The 20,032-nt window shown below is 43.8% G+C and overlaps 3 protein-coding genes and 2 non-coding genes across 7 annotated transcripts; 3 read left to right on the forward strand and 2 right to left on the reverse strand.

Annotated features, from left to right (window-relative positions):
• Positions 1-106: 106 nt before the first annotated feature.
• On the forward strand, positions 107-3,097 carry dmt (dalmatian). Its single transcript, XM_017168044.3, has 3 exons — positions 107-508; positions 570-2,224; positions 2,817-3,097. Exons 1-3 carry the CDS (start codon positions 199-201, stop codon positions 3,075-3,077), a joined length of 2,226 nt encoding a protein of 741 aa, XP_017023533.1. The 5' UTR covers positions 107-198; the 3' UTR covers positions 3,078-3,097.
• Positions 2,251-2,406, forward strand: LOC121501952 (small Cajal body-specific RNA PsiU1-6). The gene has a single exon (XR_005990756.1). It is a non-coding gene; the product is annotated as a small Cajal body-specific RNA PsiU1-6 (non-coding RNA).
• LOC121501951 (small Cajal body-specific RNA PsiU1-6) lies at positions 2,520-2,682 on the forward strand. The gene has a single exon (XR_005990755.1). It is a non-coding gene; the product is annotated as a small Cajal body-specific RNA PsiU1-6 (non-coding RNA).
• Positions 3,098-3,688: 591 nt separating the features above from the next.
• hyd (E3 ubiquitin-protein ligase hyd) lies at positions 3,689-15,072 on the reverse strand. Of its 2 annotated transcripts, none has more exons than XM_017168042.3 (19): positions 14,921-15,072; positions 13,990-14,187; positions 13,650-13,929; positions 13,362-13,579; positions 13,031-13,266; positions 12,768-12,958; positions 9,133-12,681; positions 8,912-9,056; positions 8,603-8,836; positions 8,054-8,526; positions 7,688-7,895; positions 6,826-7,626; positions 5,791-6,762; positions 5,613-5,689; positions 5,228-5,553; positions 4,956-5,162; positions 4,742-4,889; positions 4,398-4,628; positions 3,689-4,328 (listed from the first exon to the last, which is right to left on the reverse strand). In XM_017168042.3, the coding sequence occupies exons 1-19, from the start codon at positions 14,980-14,982 to the stop codon at positions 4,116-4,118; spliced, it is 8,769 nt and encodes a 2,922-aa protein (XP_017023531.1). In that variant the 5' UTR covers positions 14,983-15,072; the 3' UTR covers positions 3,689-4,115. The 2 variants fall into 2 exon arrangements, with proteins under 2 accessions (XP_017023531.1, XP_070142772.1); XM_070286671.1 differs by having other exon boundaries at positions 9,127-12,681.
• A 1,002-nt stretch (positions 15,073-16,074) lies between these two features.
• FoxP (forkhead box P) lies at positions 16,075-18,805 on the reverse strand. 2 transcript variants are annotated; one of them, XM_017168043.3, is made up of 7 exons: positions 18,267-18,805; positions 18,037-18,214; positions 17,805-17,982; positions 17,700-17,744; positions 17,562-17,638; positions 17,374-17,475; positions 16,075-16,534 (listed from the first exon to the last, which is right to left on the reverse strand). In XM_017168043.3, exons 1-7 carry the CDS (start codon positions 18,803-18,805, stop codon positions 16,082-16,084), a joined length of 1,572 nt encoding a protein of 523 aa, XP_017023532.1. In that variant the 3' UTR covers positions 16,075-16,081. The 2 variants fall into 2 exon arrangements, with proteins under 2 accessions (XP_017023532.1, XP_041630411.1); XM_041774477.1 differs by lacking the exon at positions 16,075-16,534 and adding an exon at positions 16,966-17,175.
• Between the last annotated feature and the right edge of the window lie 1,227 nt (positions 18,806-20,032).

The raw sequence follows: 20,032 nt of genomic DNA on the forward strand, positions 1-20,032 counted from the left end.
AAGATTTACATATATATCATAATTTTTATTTGAATACTATTTCAGAAAATTATTTGAAAACTAAAAAATATCGATATTACAGTCATTTTCCACACTATCTATCGAAGCAGGACTATCGATTATGTTATCGACCCGCTCAACTGTACAGTGTCCACGAAATGCACCTAAACTAATTTTTAAATTAAAAAATCAATTAAAATGGTTAAAACAAGGGCTAGGGCTGCGCCGTGCGTTTTACCTGTGGGGGCGAGCAGTGAGAGAAGATCCGGAAAAACCTCGCCGAAGGATGCAGGTGGAGGAATTTCGTCAGCCCCACCAAAGCCGCCGAGTCGCCTTCGAAAATGCGTAGTTAAAATAAAGCGCTTGAAATTTCTAGAATGCCCCGTATCAGGGGAAGTCTATCTTGATGATAGCGCATTTGAGCCTGCTCGCAACTCCACGATGTGTGCTCCCAAGACGAGGGGTTCAAAACCGAAGCCTTCAGCCACCGTGCCAAAGGTGTCGTCGGGTAAGTGCAGCCGTACAGCTGTAGTGAAGGACGTTTCTGTAAAAAATAATTTTATTTACAGGCCCCAAACAAATAAAGAAAAAAAGCCCCACCAAACCGGAGAATTCGACAATAAAAAAGACTCGCTTCTTTCACAGAGATCTGCCGCCAACGAGATCCAGGTCCTCTGTAACCCGCAATGTTTACGAGTTTCTCTCGCAGTCCCAGATCGAAGATGATAATACTAGGGAGGATCCGGCCGCGGACATAATCCAGCGCCTAGTGGAGAATGGCAAGGCCTGCGTGATGGTCCCCTCTAAGATGGGTGGAAAACTAATTAAAAGGCGGCTAAAGGGAAAGCGGAAACAATGCTCTCTAGAAAATCTGGCTGGAAAAACTGCCAACACTAAAGCCAAGAAACCCAGACCGTTGAGGCAGCGGGAAGCTGCACGTGCCCTGTCGCCCATTTATGAGCCCGAGGATGATTTCAGTAATAATGCGGATGAAGTCTTCACTGAGCCCATTCAAGTAGCCGTTCAGGTTCATGCGCCACCGGAACCTTCAGTCCAGAGTAATACTTCTAAGCATACCAGCGATGGGGCCTACAGCCATTTGGCTCGTTCTGTGCTGTTAAATCAGACCAAGGCTCAAGATGAGAAAACATCGTCAAGTAGGCGTCGCGACTTGCTGAACATGGCTCGCCAGTTTATCAGCACGCCGCTGAATCGCAAGGCTGTTACGGCACCCGAAGCCAATTCAACGACCCATGTCATATCCCCAATACCGCGTCTTCCGCCAAATTCAACAGCGAGTCCGGGAGGAGGTGCTTCCCCTTGGCGCGTTTCCGACCAGTCAGCAATGCCAAATACATTCATGTTTGGCTTTAATACCTCCAATCTGCCATCATACTCAAGTGACCATGCGCAACGACCGCGCCACGTCTATGTGCCGGACACACAAGGACAGGAAGAAGACGCGGCCCCTGTGATAGAGGAGAATAGCTTCTGCAACACCTTACACGACCCTAGCCCCACTGCGGACGACTCTAATCAGGAGAATATGCCGCCACCCCCGGCCAGCCAAACACTAGTACCCAATGAACAGGAGAACGCGGAGAATTCGGAGGATGCTGAGAACTTTGTCCACTTGCCAAATCCCAGGAAGAGTATGCAGAAGCGCAGGCCCTTCCAAGACATAAACATTTTGGAAGTGGTGGTTCTGCCGTCATGGAAAAAGAATGTGCAAGCCACTCCCTCGAAAGGAAACAGTTCACCCAATGTGGCCACTGCATCGCCCATTCCACAGCGCAGTCAGACGCGAGCGAATCTATTCGGATATGACGAGATTTTGCCATGTGAAGATCGACCGACGAATCCCACTGAACCGCCCGTGTCCAGCTCCCGAAATCTCTTTGGCTTTGAGGAATTTCTTACAGAGAACGAAGTAGTGACAGCACCCACATCAACCTTGACTCAAAACGAAAGTTTGCATGATAAGCTTCACCGACTGGGAGATCTGCGGCCCATGGACATTGAGCTGCCAAAGTCATCCTCCGATTCGCCGCGACACGATTGCTTTGGGGAGGTGCCACTATGTCAGCCGGATATCAGGCAAGTTATGTGCTCCACGATGATACAACACCAACAGCCACCGAGAAGAAAACCTGCACTGGCTGCAGACGAAACAATTGGATTGTTTAGGGATGAAGCTGAACTGGAGACAACATTTGACAAAAAGGTAAATCTAATTTTTGTTTTCATTGTTGAGCGCTATGAAGATGTCGATACTACGCAGTCTCGTCATTGACACAATAAGCGCCAGATTAATATAAATTGAGACCTGTTAATAGTCTCAGTTGAGCCAACAGGGCCGCAAAGATACAAGCCTATCTTTGTTCGGTAGTAAGTCGCTTGCACAATATAAGGATTTAAATTAGATTACCCTGAAAGTTGGGTTTTCTATCTTCTTTACCTTCCCGGAAAAAGGGAAAAAGACTGGGCATCCATTAAAGACTTATTATATTACCTTTCTTTGAGCGTTAGGAAGATGTCGAGGTTTTACAATTCCAAGCTTCGTCATTGACCCATTAAACGCCAGATTAATATAAACTGAGACCTGTTAACAGTCTCAGTTGAGCCAACAGGGCCGCAAAGAAGCAAACCTATCTTTGTTCGGTAGTAAGCTGCTCGCACAAATAAAAATTACATGTACACCATCCATAAGTAGTTCAGAATTGGAGAACTTCACTGATTATCATTTATATTATCATTATCATTTGTATTAAAGAATATAAACTAATTACTTGTATCAATTTCCAAATAATCAACAGAAACCCAGGCGAACTTATGTGAAGGAGCGACCCAAACGTAAGCGAAAGCAGCGAGTGCATGTGTTGTACATCGACACCGATTCGTCTGAGGATGAGTGCGAGCAGGACTTGCAGGATAGCAGCATCGAATCTCCGCAGAAGAAACAGCAATTGAAACGACCACGCAAGGATGCCCAGCATGAGGCTAAATTGCAGGAATTTATTACCAGTTTCAACAAGGAGTGCGAAGAAGTTGAGAAATTTTCTATGATAATTGAATAATCGCATCACCCAATGTTTAATTTTTATTGTTTTTTTTTTTTTAACCTAAAAACTCGAATTAGCTTGTCCAATGTACCTTATGCATTAGGATAGAAATGTAAGATAATATTGTGTTTCCAGGAAATGGCGTATGTAGTGACCATTAGTCTAAACTGTATTACGGTTCTAAATATTAGTAATAAAATTTAAATAAGTGCCAGCCAGAGCACTTTATGTATAACAGAATAAATGAAGTTTGATCTAACAGAAAATAGCGATCAAGTCTAATTGGCGGATTTAATATAATGTTTTGTTTCCTAAAGAAAGTAAAAAGCTTGAAAACTTCTAAAACAACATTATTTTCAAAAAATTTAAGTAAAATTATTTAAATAAACTTATAAATGTTTAATAATATAAAACTCATAAATGTCTCTTTCCATCTGCCATATAAATGATCTAGAGTATTTGCATTTAGTTGCTCAAATTATGAAATGCATCTTCACCGCTATGATTGATTCCCGAATTGAAAAGTACAAGGTGCGACTTACGCCTTTTCGCTTGTTTCAATCACAGAGATTATGCAAGGAGCTAAGATTTATTTCTCCATAATAAAACCAAGAAAATACAATCCATTTTGTATTATACATAATTTCCATATGGACTTATAGTTTATTGTTTATTTCAAGTTTCTATTGAATTGATATCGATAAATATACATGTGCATAAGTCATACTTCAAAAAACATAGGCTTCCTAATACCTAATTGGCCGTTTTCCTGGTTACATTTGTTTTTTTTTTTTGTTGTCTGGAAACTTTATGTTTTTACTAAACGGTCAGACCAGACCAGATGTTATCAGTTATCAGTTATGACCAACGCCAATCGCTTCGAATGATATTACGCAAGTTTTCGAAAGTAGTAAGAAAAAATATATAATTTTAAAAGAAATTATAATTCAGAAATGGGAATGGTGTGATTAAATATGACAAGTCAAAAGAGTTAAAGAAAACCTAGAAACGAATTCAAAACTTCTACACATGGGAAAAGTGTGTTTCATTTGCTTAAACAAATCCAAAGTTTTTGGATTTAATGGCCATCAGCATTTTACTGCGTAAAATTGATTTGCTGGAGTACAGGGGGATATACAGCCGAGATATACACGTATTCGCAGTCGGTAGATGAGAGTCATCTGCAGGCCTAATGGTCACCGATGGCAGGGGTTGGAATCCCTCTTCCGATGCCGGCAGAGCAGGAGAGCCAGTCCAAAAGTACACCTAGAGAGAAACAAAAAAAAAAAAACTTTATCCAACTCGTTTCGTTAATTTAAATTTGTTTGCTCTTACCAAATCTTGGCGCTCCAAAATATTCATTTTTTCAACAATACTCCAAAACCATTTCTTAAATTTTAATAGTTTATCCGGACCCTCGCTAGATTCATCGTTAAAGGTGGTGTACGAAATCAATGTTGAAACATTTATATCACCGACACCGTTCAGCAGCAGCCGCAAATCCTCAGCCGTTAGGCTGTTCATACTGGTATCGGGCAGAACGTCAAAGACGCCGTCTTTTAGTGCCTGCAATGAAACCATATATTACTATAAAAGGGACTTTATATATTCGAATTAAATCGAATTTGCAACGCTAAATCATCGATATACCAATACTTTCTTTCCTCCCTAGAACTTACCTCAAGTGCCTTTTCCTGTGACTTAATCAATCTATATTCCGTATAGCGTCTTATGTACTCAAATATGTTGTTAGCGGTAACTGCCACATCGCGACCTCCCGGGATTAGCTCCCTGTTGCCACAGCCCTCCTCTTTCATCAAATCAATCCTAGAATTATAAAAGGATTCCTATTTGGCATCTCTGTAACATTTTCAACAAACGAGAGTAACTTACACAAAGCATAGCTCCATTCGACTAATGGTATCATCGCCGTCTTTTGTCAGGGCTGTTTGAATAATTTGCCTAAAAGATTCGTATAATGTTGGATCGAAAAATGCCAGGTCGTGGAACTTAATTTTACGCCCAAGGATATATTTCAATACATGTCTCTGCAGGAACAGCGGAAGCAATTCATTTTGCAACAGACAAAGTCCAATGAGTCTGCGTCGAAGGGAAAAAAATTGATAAATACACTGAAAACCATCACGTATGTAGAGTCACTTTACCTTCCGATATTTCTAAATGCATTTATGCGCTCAAACGATGCAAAGCCTTGTCGTGGCGTATAGAAGCCCCGCTTGCCCGGTGAGTAGAATAATGGTTCATTATCGTCATCGGCGGGCTCCACCAACACCACAGAAGGTGATTTTTTTGGCTGACTACTTTGTGTACTCGCGTCAGTTTTCTGTTTAAAGGTTATAATTTCGATCGCCTCGTTTACTTTTTGACGTAACGTCTCATCTGACGAGACCACAGACAGAAGCTGTGGCGTTGGTATCTCTAGTAGCATTCCTGTAATTTTCGGCGCGTGCGTTTGGTTTATCGAATGGATCTGTTGAGAGAAAATCATGTTATATTAACAACTGCTTTTTGAGAGCATCACTAACCCACCTTAGGATACAAGCGTTCTCCAAGCTGCTGCAGATGGACCGACAAATGATCGTTCATGCCTTCCGCCAAAGCATTATCTAGAAAAAATATAAAATGAATACATGTATTATTAAAAGCTTTTTAGAAGAAAAGAGCATTAAACAAAGACCAAAACGAGCTTAAGGATAGCCCATCTTACCTGAATTATTTATTGGCGTATATGGCCTTGCGTCCAAGTTAAGGACCTTCCTTTCACGAGCCGATCTCCACAATATTTTGCTGCTGGTCCCACGCCTCTGTGGCGTCAACTGATCACGACTAGATCCCGACACTGTTCTACTACGCAGGATGCTCGAGAAGGGCACTCCGTACTTGGTGTGGCTGTTGCCCACCTGCACTGCCTCAAGGCTGGGGATTTTCGCATTGGCCAGCAGGGCCTCGGCAATTGATGTGTAGAAGCTGCGGGCCACGCCAGATCCTTCGCCTGGCTCATCCTTGAACGTCACCTTAACGCGGTTGAACGTGATTGGTGGCTGTGACCGTCGGTTTTGGCTGCCAAATTGGGTATTCAGTTCCTTGAACGTTTGAACAATCAAGCTCTCGCGGTTTCTCTCCAGTTTGCATAGCACCAAGTCACGCTGTTGGCCGTTGCGCAGCTTTTCCATGTGGCGTCGGAAACGCATTTCCTTAACGGGAAAACCGCGCAATTCCGGCAAAACAGATCCGTGCTCCATGCCCACATCGTCCATAAAGACGCGTCCAAATAAATCTAATGTTAGTTTCCAACGACTTAACAAAAAGTTCCACGAAGGCAATTCCGAGTAGCTACTTTGGTAAAACAGAGAGCCGCGACCTGGAAAACATAGCGAATGATGTGGCGGCGCTGACTTCTGATGATGTGTATCACATTTGGCCTGTTCAGCACATAAATTTGCAGCGGAAGGCGACGCATTCATGTCCGAGTCGACCGATTTCAGACACGATCCGCCTGCCAAAACTATAACACTACGAGCTGCAGCATTCGCTGAAGTCAGTGAGGAGCAGGAGGTGGTCTTATTTGGAGCTATGATAACTTCAGGCCGAGTGGCCATTAAGGCCTCTGTCGATTTGCTTGTACTGGGAACATCATCGGTTTCCATTAAAACAACTTTATCGAACTTGCCGTGGTTACCTGCAATACAAAAATAATGATACCCTATTTTTGAAATATTTTCATTTCATTGCGAATACTCACCATCAGCTTCTTTGTGGGACTTGAAGTCATCTGAACCCTGTTTCTTCTTTAATTGTACGTAGATATTAGAGTCAGCAGATGAGCCCTCAGCCTTATATGTTGCATTTCCATCACCCGGCGTCTTGCTAGGCTCTACATTGATTGTTACTTCCATGGGCTGCTGTTGATTTCTAGCCGAAACTGTTTCATAAACATGCTCGTCATTCCTTCTCAAGGAATTTGAAAATCCCAGCCTTGTGGGCGGATAATCAATGGTGCTGTCGCTGCCGCTTGCGTTGGGATTGCTGCCATTGTTTGCACTCGTTGTTACCAACAGTGGCAGGTTGGCAAATAGCTCCTGACGCTTTGAGTTTGGCTGCAGCAAGTGAGGTTTGTCGGCCAGCGGCATGGCCATGTCCAAAGGAAGATCGAACCCTTCTGGCGCCGAGCAACCCAGGCTCAATGTGGATTCCGATCGTGCAAAGAAAGTGTGTCGACGAGTGCCCATGCTGCTGGCAGGCAGATTGCTGCTAGTCGACGGCTGTGCCTCAGCACTGTAGTCCTCCAGATTGGTTAGCTCATCATCTGTATCGTAGCTCTCTACCATGGGCGATGATAAATTGTTTACGCGTCCGGAGATGGTCTCTTGCTTGTCATAGAAGCCCGTGTCATTCCGCATGTAGTAAACGAAGGCGTCAAGTACGTATGCTATATGACGCAGGGCAGTTATATCCAGTACTGGCAGAGCGTCCCTGTGCTCGGACGTGTGGGCCCGCATCAGTGATAGGCAGTAGGTGAAAAAGTCGCGCCGTGAATTAGATCCTAGTCAGATATACATGAATTGTAATTAACAACTCGCGACCTCAGCACGCTCTACACTCACCAATCATGTTTACACCAACGGACGTTGAGGCGGCAGGAGCCGGTGCCTGACTACTCGAAGCCTGAGCACTGAGATTGAGCGGATGCAGTGGGTGGTTGGGATCGGTGTAGTTGGTCAAGTAAGCTCCAAACTTTAGCTGAGCCTCAGTACCATCCATTACCGTAAACATCCAGTCCCAGGTGGCCTTTAAACGCTTTTCAACGAATGCCTGTTGACAAATACAAATAGCAAAATTAGTTTTCCATTTAAATAACAAAGTAATGGGGGACCAGAGCTAAAGATATCACTAAACATGCAATAAATATATTTCTTAAAAAATAGTATGCAGATTTATTAGACAAAAACTTATAATAAACAATAACTTACCTGGACTGCGATCGCCTCATCGGTTTGAATCTTGAGTGAAGTTTCAATGTCGTTGACAATATTGTAGGATAGAATGCTTATAAGCTCAGAGATCTGTCTTATTGTGATCCCAAATGCCCTGGCCAAGTTGCTAGCCGTTGTAGCCATTGTGTGGGGCTCGATAGAGGGAGTGGTGACCGCAGTGCTGGCCGGCACAGTGGAGCGTCGCAGCGCCATTGGGTCAATGAACACCATATTGGATCCAGTGGGCACCCGGACAGAGGAGCGAGCAGTGTCTCGGTTCCTTATTGCCCATTGCATTGTTTGCGGCGCTAGGTCACTGCGAGCATTTGAATTTGTGCTGCGACGTTCGAGTTGCTGGTCATTGAAATTAAATTCGTCGGAGTGATCGTCGGACTCGCCATCCTCCGAGCCATCTTCCTCTTGGGCGGACGAGTCACCTGATTCATCCTCTAGAAACAGTACGCCAATATCTTGAAAATAATAATATAACGAATTAGAGTTGCTTGACTTGAGAGCCAGATCCGAAAAGAGATTATCATCACTTACCAGTTTCGGAACCAACTGTGGCACCCGTTTGAACGCTTCTCTGTGCCTCCTGATTGCTTTGATTGTCATCGGAATCCGACTCGGTCTCAGCATCATTAAAGGTAAAGTCATTGTCGCTCTCATCGTCTTGCATGCCGTCCTCATTTCGTTGATTTTCTATCAATTCATCGTCCTGGCTGTGGGAGTTTGTCTCCCGATTTATAACTTCTTCCGATTCGGAGGCGTCCCGTATAGCTTAATATTGAAATGTAATATATTATATTTTCAAAAATTCAACTTTATCCCCTATTTTCTTCGCATTAAACTTACTTTCCATAGCAACTACATCGTAGTTTTGTTGAATATTAAAGCTGGCACTTTGATCGTTACCGGCATCATGGCCCAGTATCTGCTCAGACGTAGACTCCACGTTGGAGGGTGCCAAAGGATCTACGCTAAACAAGTCGTCCGAGTTCTGTGAAGAAATGTAATTCCATAAGTTTACATCTTAAAACCAAAGTCAAAAAGGTTGAGATTGTATTTACACGTACATCCAGGTTTGACGATGACATCGTAAAGGGTGCCGTGGGACGCACAACGCCCAGACGAACTGGAGCAATCAGGGCTTCGGAGACTTCGACCAGTTCTTCGATCGAAATCTTGTGCAGCGTCTGAAATACCTTCACGCAGCTCTGAACGTATTTGTTGCACGAGGTATGTATCTTGCGCTTCTCGGGATTGGGCTGCTTTTCGAGATTGAAGATTACAAACACACGGGCCACTGAGCGTACAAAGCGGCGAGCCACTTCCTCGGCCTCTTTGCAGCGATTGGCCACGCTGGCGTTCTGCAGTTCCCGGACCAGGGTGAGCAGCAACGTGTCCAGATGGTCTCCGGTACACTTGACAATCAGGCTGTGCGTAAACTTGTCGAGCAGCGTCGATCCGTGCTGGGTCTGGATAAACATGTTGAAGCCCTCCGAATTTGAATTCTCCGCGGAAGCGTTGCCTCCCGAATTCTGGACGTTGACCTCGGCCTTCTCCGCTCCGCTCATGATCATCGAGCGCACCGCATTCCAGTCGATCAGCAGACGTTCCAGGGCTTTCCTGGCGAACTTTGGCGGCTCCAGATCGTGATCTGGCATGTCACTTTCCATGTCCACCGAGGAAGCCTTCCGACTGGATATAACCGTATTGCTGCCATTCGCCCCGCCGGCTGAATTGCCCACATTACGCACTCGAACGTTGAAGCGATACTGACGCTGCTCTACGATTTGTCGACCCACGGTCTGGATGAGGAAGAGCAGAATGGACTCCCCCTTCGAGTTGAATTTGGTGACTAAATCCGTGCAGGAAACCAGCTTGCAGAGCAGTGCGAATCGCTTGGTTAGGTTGCCAGCGATTAGAGCCTTGCACTTGCACTTTTCCCAGCAATCACAGTACGCCGTCGGAGCCGTCCGCTTCAGCTTGCAGTCGTGACCCTTGTGGCAGACACGGGCGCACTCCGTACAGCAGCACAGGGATCCCGTGAGTCCACATGTCTTGCACTCGAAGATGTTCTGGTTGATATGATCGGCCCCCGTCCAAGTGAACGAGCAAGTATCGTTGTAGCAGATAACATGCAGTGGCGACTGGTCCGCCGGTGAACCCGTGGGGAAGATCATGGCCTCCTTGAGCTGCGGATCTTGCTCGGAGAGCATGAGAATGGTGTTAAGCAGTATAATTCCCGCCTCATAGGCGCGGCACGAAACGGAGAGCATAAACGGGGTCTGCCCTTGAGCATCCTTGGTGCTGAGCATTTGGCAGAGATACGGGCGCAGAGCGGGACTGACGCACATCTGCTGCAGAATCAGTAGCGCGTGCTCCCGGCGCTGGGCCAAGTCGAAGGTGTAGTTGGGAGATCCCAATTTTATGTTGGAGATCATGGAACTCTGGGAGGAGGACGGAATTATCTTTGAGATGTCGTCTTCGATGCTATCGGTAATGTTCTGCGAGGAACTGGCGCTCAGGTTGCTGGCCGCCGGTGCTTCATGTGGCCAGGGTATGTAGGCATGGTCCTCGTTGGCGGTGGCCATTGGCTGGCTGCTGCCCGACTGTTCCGCCTGATCGGTGTTAATAAGCCGATGCATCATATCGCGCAGATTAATCCGACTATCCCGGCTTGCCGATGGGGCGGCGGATCCAGCGCCAGACGAGCTCATTGTGGCGAAACTCGAGTTCTCGCTGGTAGAGGCTGCGTTTGCTCCGAAAGCGTTGCTGCTAACATAGGCGCTTGTCGACACCGTTGGTATGGAGCGTGCAACAGAGAGTCCAACGGCAAGGGATTTCTTGTCGGCAACTCCTCCGCTGGGTGAATCTGGCGGGGAGTCCTTGTTCGAAGATGGCGCACACATAATCACACAGGCATGGAATATGTTGCGGGCACCGTCACAACGCTCCTCCACCACCAGGGCCGTGTCCGCCTGATCCTCCCTCTCCAGCCGGCTGAGGGCTGCGAAGCTGTTCTTCACATCGCAACGCAGTATGTGCGGCATGAGCTTTTGGGTATCAAACAGCAGAGCTGTCATACACACCTTCGATTTCAGGTTGACGCCCGAGAGCATCGCCGGCAACGAGATGGTAGCCATTGTGATTGATTTCACCGGCGGCAAATCGAACCACTGGGGATCCTTAATCGAGCCGAGACAGTCCTTGGCCAGGGGATACAGCGCCCCGTTGCCATCGCGGAGCACAATAGTGCTGCTGTTTCCGCTGCAGTCATTGTTGCAGGCCATCAGAATGTTGGCGGGCGAGGAGCCAATGAATGAGGCACAGTCCGTGGGGAACAGGCAGTTCTGCTCCTGTTTGCTATTGTACAGGTTATACAGGCTGTAGTGGATCTTGCCGAGCACCTTCTTGACCACGTGTATGCCGCGGGAGTCGACGGCCAGGGCCAGAAGCTGGACGCCAGCCGCATCGGCACCGACGTTTATTTTCTTGGGCTGCTTTTGCAGCCAGTCGGGACCACGAGTCGACATTGCTGTGCGAAAGACTTGGACGTCCTCGCGGCGCAGCAGGCGGCACTGTTGCCAGTCGTCCTCCTTACCTTCTTCCTTGGATGTTGAGGGTGTACTAGAGGTAGAGGAGGAGCTGGCGGCAGAGGCAGCAGCTGCAGCAGCAGCAGCGGCAGCGGCTGCCGCATTCATGGCTGGGAACCGTACGGCCACAAAATCGCCGTCCACCTTGAGCACTTTGCCCACGGGACCCACTTTGTCCTCAACAAACACCACATCCTTGAGCTGCCACAGCTCTTCGTCCTTCCTGTTCTCCTGGGGAGCGTTGGAGTCCTCTTTCGTGGTCACTCGCTTGGTGCGCTTGTGCGATGTTACACTGCCGGTGTCGCTGCAGGTGCTGGATGCTGGTGACGGGGGTGGTGGCATATCGATGCGATCTGTCGATTCCTTGCTGTTCGAGAACGACTGCCCGTTCTTGCTGCTGCTAGCCGTCGTGGGCATGGTTGTAGTCTTCGGCAGATCCTTGTCCGGTGTGATTCCATGGGCATTCACATTACTGCCCGAAGCAGTCTGCGTCTTTTCCGCGCCCGAATTTGTGTTTATATTTATGATCTTCATGCGACACACATCAGTGAAATTCCAAACCGAATTTAACAGCTGCCCGACCTTTGGCACTCCATTGGAACAAGTAAATCCGATTGATCCAGACTGATAGATGGGGCATTTCTTCATTATCACTTGGGCGCCCACATTAATATCAGTGGCGACTGCCTTGAAGGGCTTCTTGGTCTTTGTGCGGAACTTGTCCCACAAATAGCGGCGCTGGTCAAAAGGCAGAACGCCCCACCAGTAAATATTGTTGCTGTCGGTGCGAACCACTGTGTACAGGGAGCAGACGTGGATCTTGGTGATAGGATCCGAAATGAACTCGTTGAATGTGCAGGATGTGTGCTCTAGCTTGGCGCCAAGGTATCCCAGTTGTTCGTCCATCCATGTGGCCACACGATTTGTTTCTGTAACCACAGAGCATCTGATGAAGTTGGCCGAAATGAGTTCAACTCGTTCAGCGATGTTGAGGGCAGCAGTCTTCGGATGGTACACATTTTCACCCTACAAATGGATATTTGTAAATTCAATAAAATATTCAACATGTATTGATTAAGTACTACCATTTAATTATATAATATATCTCTTACCTCCGACTTGTACGGCTCTGGGTCTGACCAACGCCATTGGTACAAATCTCCGCTCTCTGACAATGCAATAAACTCGGAATACAGCGCTCCGATGGTTTTAAAGCGAACCGAACTCTTCTCCGGCCATGGCTGCAGCTCCTCCGATATCCAAATGGGCGACAGCATTGGGGAAGGCTCTTTTTTCTTGGAATCTAAGGTTTAAGGTAATTATTACCAGTTAATACGTTTATTTAAGCTGAATGTAAGCAGTGTGATCAATTTACCAGCATCTTTCTCCCAGGTGTAATCGTCTTTATTAATCCAGCGCCGCGGTCCGTAGTACTGGCGATCCCGCCAACGGCTAAAGGCTTCTCGGTCGGCATTAACCGATATTTGAGCCGACAGACCAGTGCTTCCACTTAAAGCAGCGCCCGATGTTGTTGAGCGGCTCGATTGATTACTGTCTGCGGCATTTGCGGTCGAATTACTGCGCTCACTGCGAATGCGGTCGAAGAGCAAGCTGGAAAAGGACATTTGTTAATTCAATTTGAGATCTGTATCCCTTGGGATTTTAAACAACAATTGGCGTCTAGAATATTCTTAGCAAACACTTACTTGCGAATGCTCGAATAGTTGGTAAATATCTCCTCCGAAAAGAGTCCGTCTGAGGGATCTATGATGACGCTGTTGTTATCACCGCTAAAGCCGTTATCCAACAGTGAGATAAGGTCTTCAGGCACGTAATTGTCTGCACCCTCCTCGGTATCTTCGGCTTCTTCGTCGTCGCGAGAAAGCAAGTTATTCACAGCTAGGTTTACGTCTAGGTTGGTGCGCTGTAAAACGAACAAAGTGATTGGCGTTGCAGACTCAATGGCTCAAGGCTCAATCTCAAGTAAAACGTACCTGCAATTCTCGAATTATGAGATTTCTACTCTTGCCCTGTAAAACAACTTCCGCTTGGGATATAAGCTCTTCCGGCACATATGTGGCCGGTACTGTGACCAGGGGTCGGGTCGAAGTGTTGCCCCCGATAATCACGCCCGTGCTTCGCGATCCGGAACCCTGACCGGTGGAGCTGGTGCGACCAGTTGCGCGCAGGAGGCGGGCTCTGGACCGGGCCATAGGTCGGGATGACGAGGGCGCCTTCGAAGCACTGGCCGTCCCGGCACCTCCACTTGTGGAGCTGAAAAGAGTGTAGTGTTAGGCTTTGCCGCTGTTGCCAGGAGCTTATCTGTTGGCTTACCATTTTGCATCAGATTTTGTCAAGTCAAGTTTTTCCGAATTGATGGAGAAGGACACGCGGAACGCCTTGCCATCCTCCAGCAAGACGCCAATGTGAGTGGGGCCAATGACCACTTCCCTTACTGGAATTTTTAGCTGCTCGAATATGCGATGAGTGCCATATCCGAATCTGTTGACTTTTTCAGAGACTTCCCGAATCCTATAAAAAGATTTCAACGGATGCTTTGGCTTAGTCAAGGGTTTTATAAAATAGGATGCTCGGAAGATGGTGAAATTCGATTTCTTCTTCTTGAGATATCAGCTTTCGCTTCGTAACCCTGTACAAACATCTTTGTCGGTTATGGAAAACGCCTTACACTGCAGTACCATGTGCTGAGAAACAGAATTTTAGCCAAAATGCTAAAGTCACACAGACATGTGCACATATGCTGGTTAGATGGATTTCAGCCGGAAACATTGGTAATTGTTTTGGATGCCTTGCCCCAACGTTGTTAGCCTAAAACATACTCTACACTTTCCTTAGAATAGTTAAAAACTGGCAAATTAATCAGCATGTATGCACATGCACACACTCACACATACTCGGGAGAACACGCTCACATGTCGCACACATGCTCATCTATACGGATGCGTTGGAAAATAAGTTGTGGCATAAAAGTGGTATTTGCAAACGCGCTATCGCAAATGCAGTTGGTAAATGTTTACAGTATCGCGGGGATACAATTACATAGGCTCATCCGCCAGTGTCTATGCTCGCATTCCGCGCTAATGACCATGTACATATCTTCCTGCCCACACATACATATACATGGCCCTCGTACGTACATATTTTCACATAAGAAATACATGCAGCCAGCCGTACGTACACATTTAAAACATGAAATCCCGCATCCACATGTGCGTAAGACCGGAGCCCCAAGCGTCATATTTACCTTTCAATGAACTGATCATCCGATCCCGGAAGCGGTTGCAACACGAATTGCATGGAAACCATTTTAGTTTTTCAATTAATCATGTACAACGTCTCTGCTCACTTTTCATGTCACAAAAAATATTTATCTCGTGCCTAAAAACTAGGGATGTGAAAAATATAACAAAATATCAATGTATCGATATTTTTGTAGTGTTGTGAAATATTTTTAAATATCATATCGATGATTCTTTTGCTCTGAAATATGTCAAATCGATAAAATATTTATCACCGGAAAATTATCGATATATCGCTTGTTAGTGTGCCCAACGCCCAGACATTATAAAGTGTAAAAAGGTTGATAACTTTGGTAAAAATAAGGTGGAACTTTGCTCAATAACGTTTTTAAATAACAGTCAAAAACGCCATCTTAAAACCGTCAATCTTATCGGTTACGTAGCCGAAATTTGATTTGATAAATATATGTTACCAATGGTGTATTTTCAAAATGAGCGATACATATTGTTTTTAGAGATTACTTTAACGGACTTTTATTTCTCATTTGGGTTATGTTCTCGGTTATAAACTGTATCCTCTTGTTTTTGTTTTGAAAATTAAAAGAACATTTTAAAATAGTTAAAACACGAGGCAATGATTTGTTTTGTTTGCTCCTTCCTCTCCTGGAGAGCAGAGTTTACGACGTATCCTAGAATTAATTTGCCAGCTAGAAAAAAAACACGAGTTATATTTAATGAATTTAAATTCTATAATAAAATAAATAATGAAGTTAAATAAATAAAGATCAATATACCATTTTGAGTGTCCACCGAAGTACAAGTATCTGCTAAAAGAAAATTAAGTGTACATAAGCAATTTGGGCAATGCTGAAAAAATGCCCTTTCAATTTTTAGTTTTAAGCAGTAGAAATTCTTAACATAATAAATCTATATTAAAATAACAGTTTTTATTGAATAACCCGCAAGTTTTATTTATTACCAGTGCAGTTTTGTTATCAGTTTAAAATTTAATTTATTTGTGATTTGATTCAAGAAACTATACTTAGAAATATGTATATATTTATGCATATGTACAAGTATAATTTCCGAGTCCGAACCTATTGGCCTGAAAAAAGATAGATATTACGACAATGCATCTAAATAATTCTTAATATGTAGTTATTCATTTATCGGTTAAGCTCATTGGCACTACTTTCGTACATTGCAGATGAGTACTCATCCATGGCTAAGTGACTGTTGCCTTCGATTAGGCCCGAATCCATATTGGAATACTCCTTAGATGTCTTACTTAAACCATCACTACCACCACCACAGAAAGGAAGACAACCCATTCGCCCAATTTCATTTGGATTGTTCGAATCCAGAGCATTCTCAGCGCCCGTGGGCATATTTGAGCAATGCTGAGGACAATTATCGCAAGGATTCTTGTCTGTTGACACACCACCGTTGCCAGATTGGCATGAATTCGGAGAAGAGGAAGGCTCATACTTCCGTGGCCGCCCTCTTGATAAGTGCCGCCTTTTAACAAACTCATTATCGTCGACCATCCAAAACGAGCCAAAGTCGTCCTCGTAACGCACAAAGCACTTGTGCAGAGATAGATTCGTACGTATCGCGTTCTTCGATAGATATTCAAGTTGGGGGTTTAGATAAAATGTGTTTGAGAAACCAAGAGCACCAACAAGAGTCATAAACAGGGAAATCCAATATCGGGAAAGGAAGAAAAATGTTCATTTATAAAGGAATTTTATTACGCTTTTTCTCTTAAAGGACGATTTAATTACGATTTTGATTTGATCACCTACACTTTTTAGTTTATAAGCCAGCGACCTGTTATGTAAGCAGACTGACAACTACGCGGACAGACAAACGTACTTCCCTTAAATCGGTGCTAAAACCCTAAAGAACTGCTGTAAAAAATCATATAATTTTATATCATATAACAACCACAGATTATATATCTGCTTAATAAACATGCATTTAGTGGGTTATATTGGGTATTTACTAACAGAGCAAAGTTTGAGGAAGTTGGAGCAAAGTTTATATTGAACTATTTAAAGCCCACATACCCAATGTTCATAGCTACAAAATAGTTAGTGTCCGGGGAATTGGTAGCACCTGCTAAGTTGTTACCAATGCCAGCGGTGCGTTGCGGTCTTCTTTTGTAAAACTCAATTTCATCAACTGTCCAAACAGCTCCTTTCACATTTTCAACCCGCATAAAGCACTTATGAAGGGACAGATTATGCCGAACTGCATTCTAATGGTGTATATGATAGGTTAGATTTTCCAATTTAAGAAATATTTTAAGGCGCAAAACTTGAACGTGCAAATATAACCAGTTAATTAAGATTGATATTTAAAGTCCGAAAATTACAAATCGGACAGACAATCTTGATTCATATGCTTAAGTTATTATTTTACAAAAACATGCTTGATTGAAAAGTGCATATATTACCTTCCATGTGGCTGCATTTCGACGGAAATAGCAGAAAGTATTTTGGAACCAGTTGTAGATTTCGTTTAGGGTTAACTGCTTGTCGGGGGAGTCTATGATGGACTATATGTTTATAAAATGAGATGAGAGACACCGTATAATAAATTTTGATAATTTTTACTTAAGTACACATTTTACTTTAAAATTACCTGTCTTATCAGCGATGCATATGTAAAGGGCGGTCGTACATCAGCATTTTTGTAAAATTCTCTATTCCGTTGAATTTCTATAACATTTCAATGTATTATTGTGTGTCTGCCAAGCTTTACAAATTATTGATTACATACCCTGTTGCACATCAAGACCAGCTCTTTCAAGCATGTAGGGTAATCCTAGTTATAGCAAAACGTACATTAGTTACAGTGATGCAACGACTAAAGTCCACTACTTACCACCATTTATGGAAAATGAATTTTTGTCGTGGCTTCTCTTCTTGATGGAACAAAGATTGGTTGTGTTAACCATTGGAAGATTGAGGGAGCCAGGAGAACTTGTTTGGCGCATCGGTCGACCTATGCTATTTATTGTTAGTGGACTTCTGCAAAACTTTCCCTCCCTGCCCGGTACATCCTTAAATAAACATTAAAGTTAATATGATCCGAGTAACATCGGTTGACTAAGTACCTTTCTTTCCATTTTGGTGGGTGATAATAGTTGCTTTGACAGATATAGGTGATGCATCATGGCCTGCAAGCGATCCCTTTCTTTTTGAAGATGCGACTCTAGTTGGGAAACAACTTGCATTTGAACACGAGCCTGGGCCGTAGACCGATCGTCCAAGCCATGTTCAGAGTTCAAATGCCTAGGAAGAATTATATATAAGATCTTGAACTGAATCTTATGGGCTGACTTACTTAACAAACGACGCTATGTCTTCTAGGTCTATTTCGCAGCCGGGCCACCGGCATATTCCATGGGCAAATAATGGATGATAATACTTGCGCATGGCAAATTCGTCGTGCATGTAGCTGTAATCATTGTTGCACACCTCGTTATCCTTTGACCTTAAAAACCTCTCGGCATCCGAAAACATAAGTTTCTCCTGCTCCGAAATAAACTCGGGAACATTGTAAAAACTAAGATCGGGAACAGGGGCCATCATGTGCTGACCCTGGATGTGCATATGGGGATTGGGCTCTTGCTGAGCCGTAGACGTTGACTCGTCTAGGCTTGAGGCTGGAGAGCTACACTTAACTACATGCGAGGCAAAGGCTATAGAGTTATTTAAGAAACTTGACGGCTGAAAGCAGTTGTTTTTGACAGCTTCTGTGCATATATCTGGAATGGAAAGTTGGTGTCGCGGTTTCACAGATATTTCCTTCTGAAGAATGGATCCCTTAAAGTCAGCTTCTTTGGCGTCCTCAGAGTATTCGTCGTCATGTATCCGATGCATACTTTGGAAACTAAAATGTGAAGACGTTACGTATGGATCTTCAGAGAATGTAGAATATTATTTAAGACGTTTATTAAATCCCTAAAGAATGTAAAATAGCCTTCTATGCAGATATCAGAGCTATCACTAGTCTTCGAATTTTAAGATTCCTAAAGCTGGTGGTAAGCCTTGCAACTGCTGCAGAAGAAGGATCTCATATTAATACTGGGACTACCAAGTATGAAGGATGAAGTTTACCTTGGCTAACAAATATCAATTATTCTTCTATGAAAACTGATGAAAATTATGAAGACTTACTCTTCAATAAGTAAGCAATCTAAACACAATCAACTATACTCTATACATGATACAAAATGATCTCTTTGTAAGCACATTTTTAGATTCCATAATATCTGTCTACCTAAGTTACCATCCGAATCCGAACCAAATAATAAACGTCCCAAAGGATACAGTGATCCTCCAAGCGATATATCCTGAGTCATTACAGTAACTGAAATCTAATTTGTTACGATTACTTACCATTTCCGTTTATATGATTTACAATAATTGAAATTGAATAATTCAAGACAAATACAAACCAATGTTTTTTGTTAAAAGCACAACTCCATCTACGAGAAGAACGTAATACAATTCCCGGAATTCCTGTGAAAACAAATGTCAAAGTCATAATGGAATGCTCATAATTGAACATTCTTTTCATAAAAAAATATTATTTTATTTAGATATTTCTAGATTGTCTTATTTATTGGAACGCAGCCGGACTATCCAGTCAAATGAGGACTGGCGGAATAACAGACGGACATGAGAACAGACGGACATGAAAGGATACAATGAGGTTTACAATTGGACTGTCAAAAAAGAAAGCAGACAGACAGAGACCCAAAAGGATAGATAGACGGTCATGTTCTGGACAAGCTAATGGTGTTTCAGAATAACTTAAGGACCCACATTCAGCGAGATCCAAAAAAAGCCGTACAAATTTTCAGACGGAAGGAACCATTGTTGGAGGAAATAATTAAGCGGAAGGGTTAAGAAAATAATGCATTTAAGGAAGTTATTGGGTAGTGACTGTTTATGAATGGAAAGGCCTATATTGTTAAAGATTAGTCATCTGTATATATCGTACCTAAAAGAACGTTAATTATTATAAACATGTTGTAAGGCATTGTTTTTGAAGATGTAGTGTAACCTGGAATAAAACGTTTACATAATAATAAATTGTTTCGA

Source organism: Drosophila kikkawai, chromosome 3R (genome assembly GCF_030179895.1).
Source record: "Drosophila kikkawai strain 14028-0561.14 chromosome 3R, DkikHiC1v2, whole genome shotgun sequence".
NCBI classification, from domain to species: domain Eukaryota; kingdom Metazoa; phylum Arthropoda; class Insecta; order Diptera; family Drosophilidae; genus Drosophila; species Drosophila kikkawai.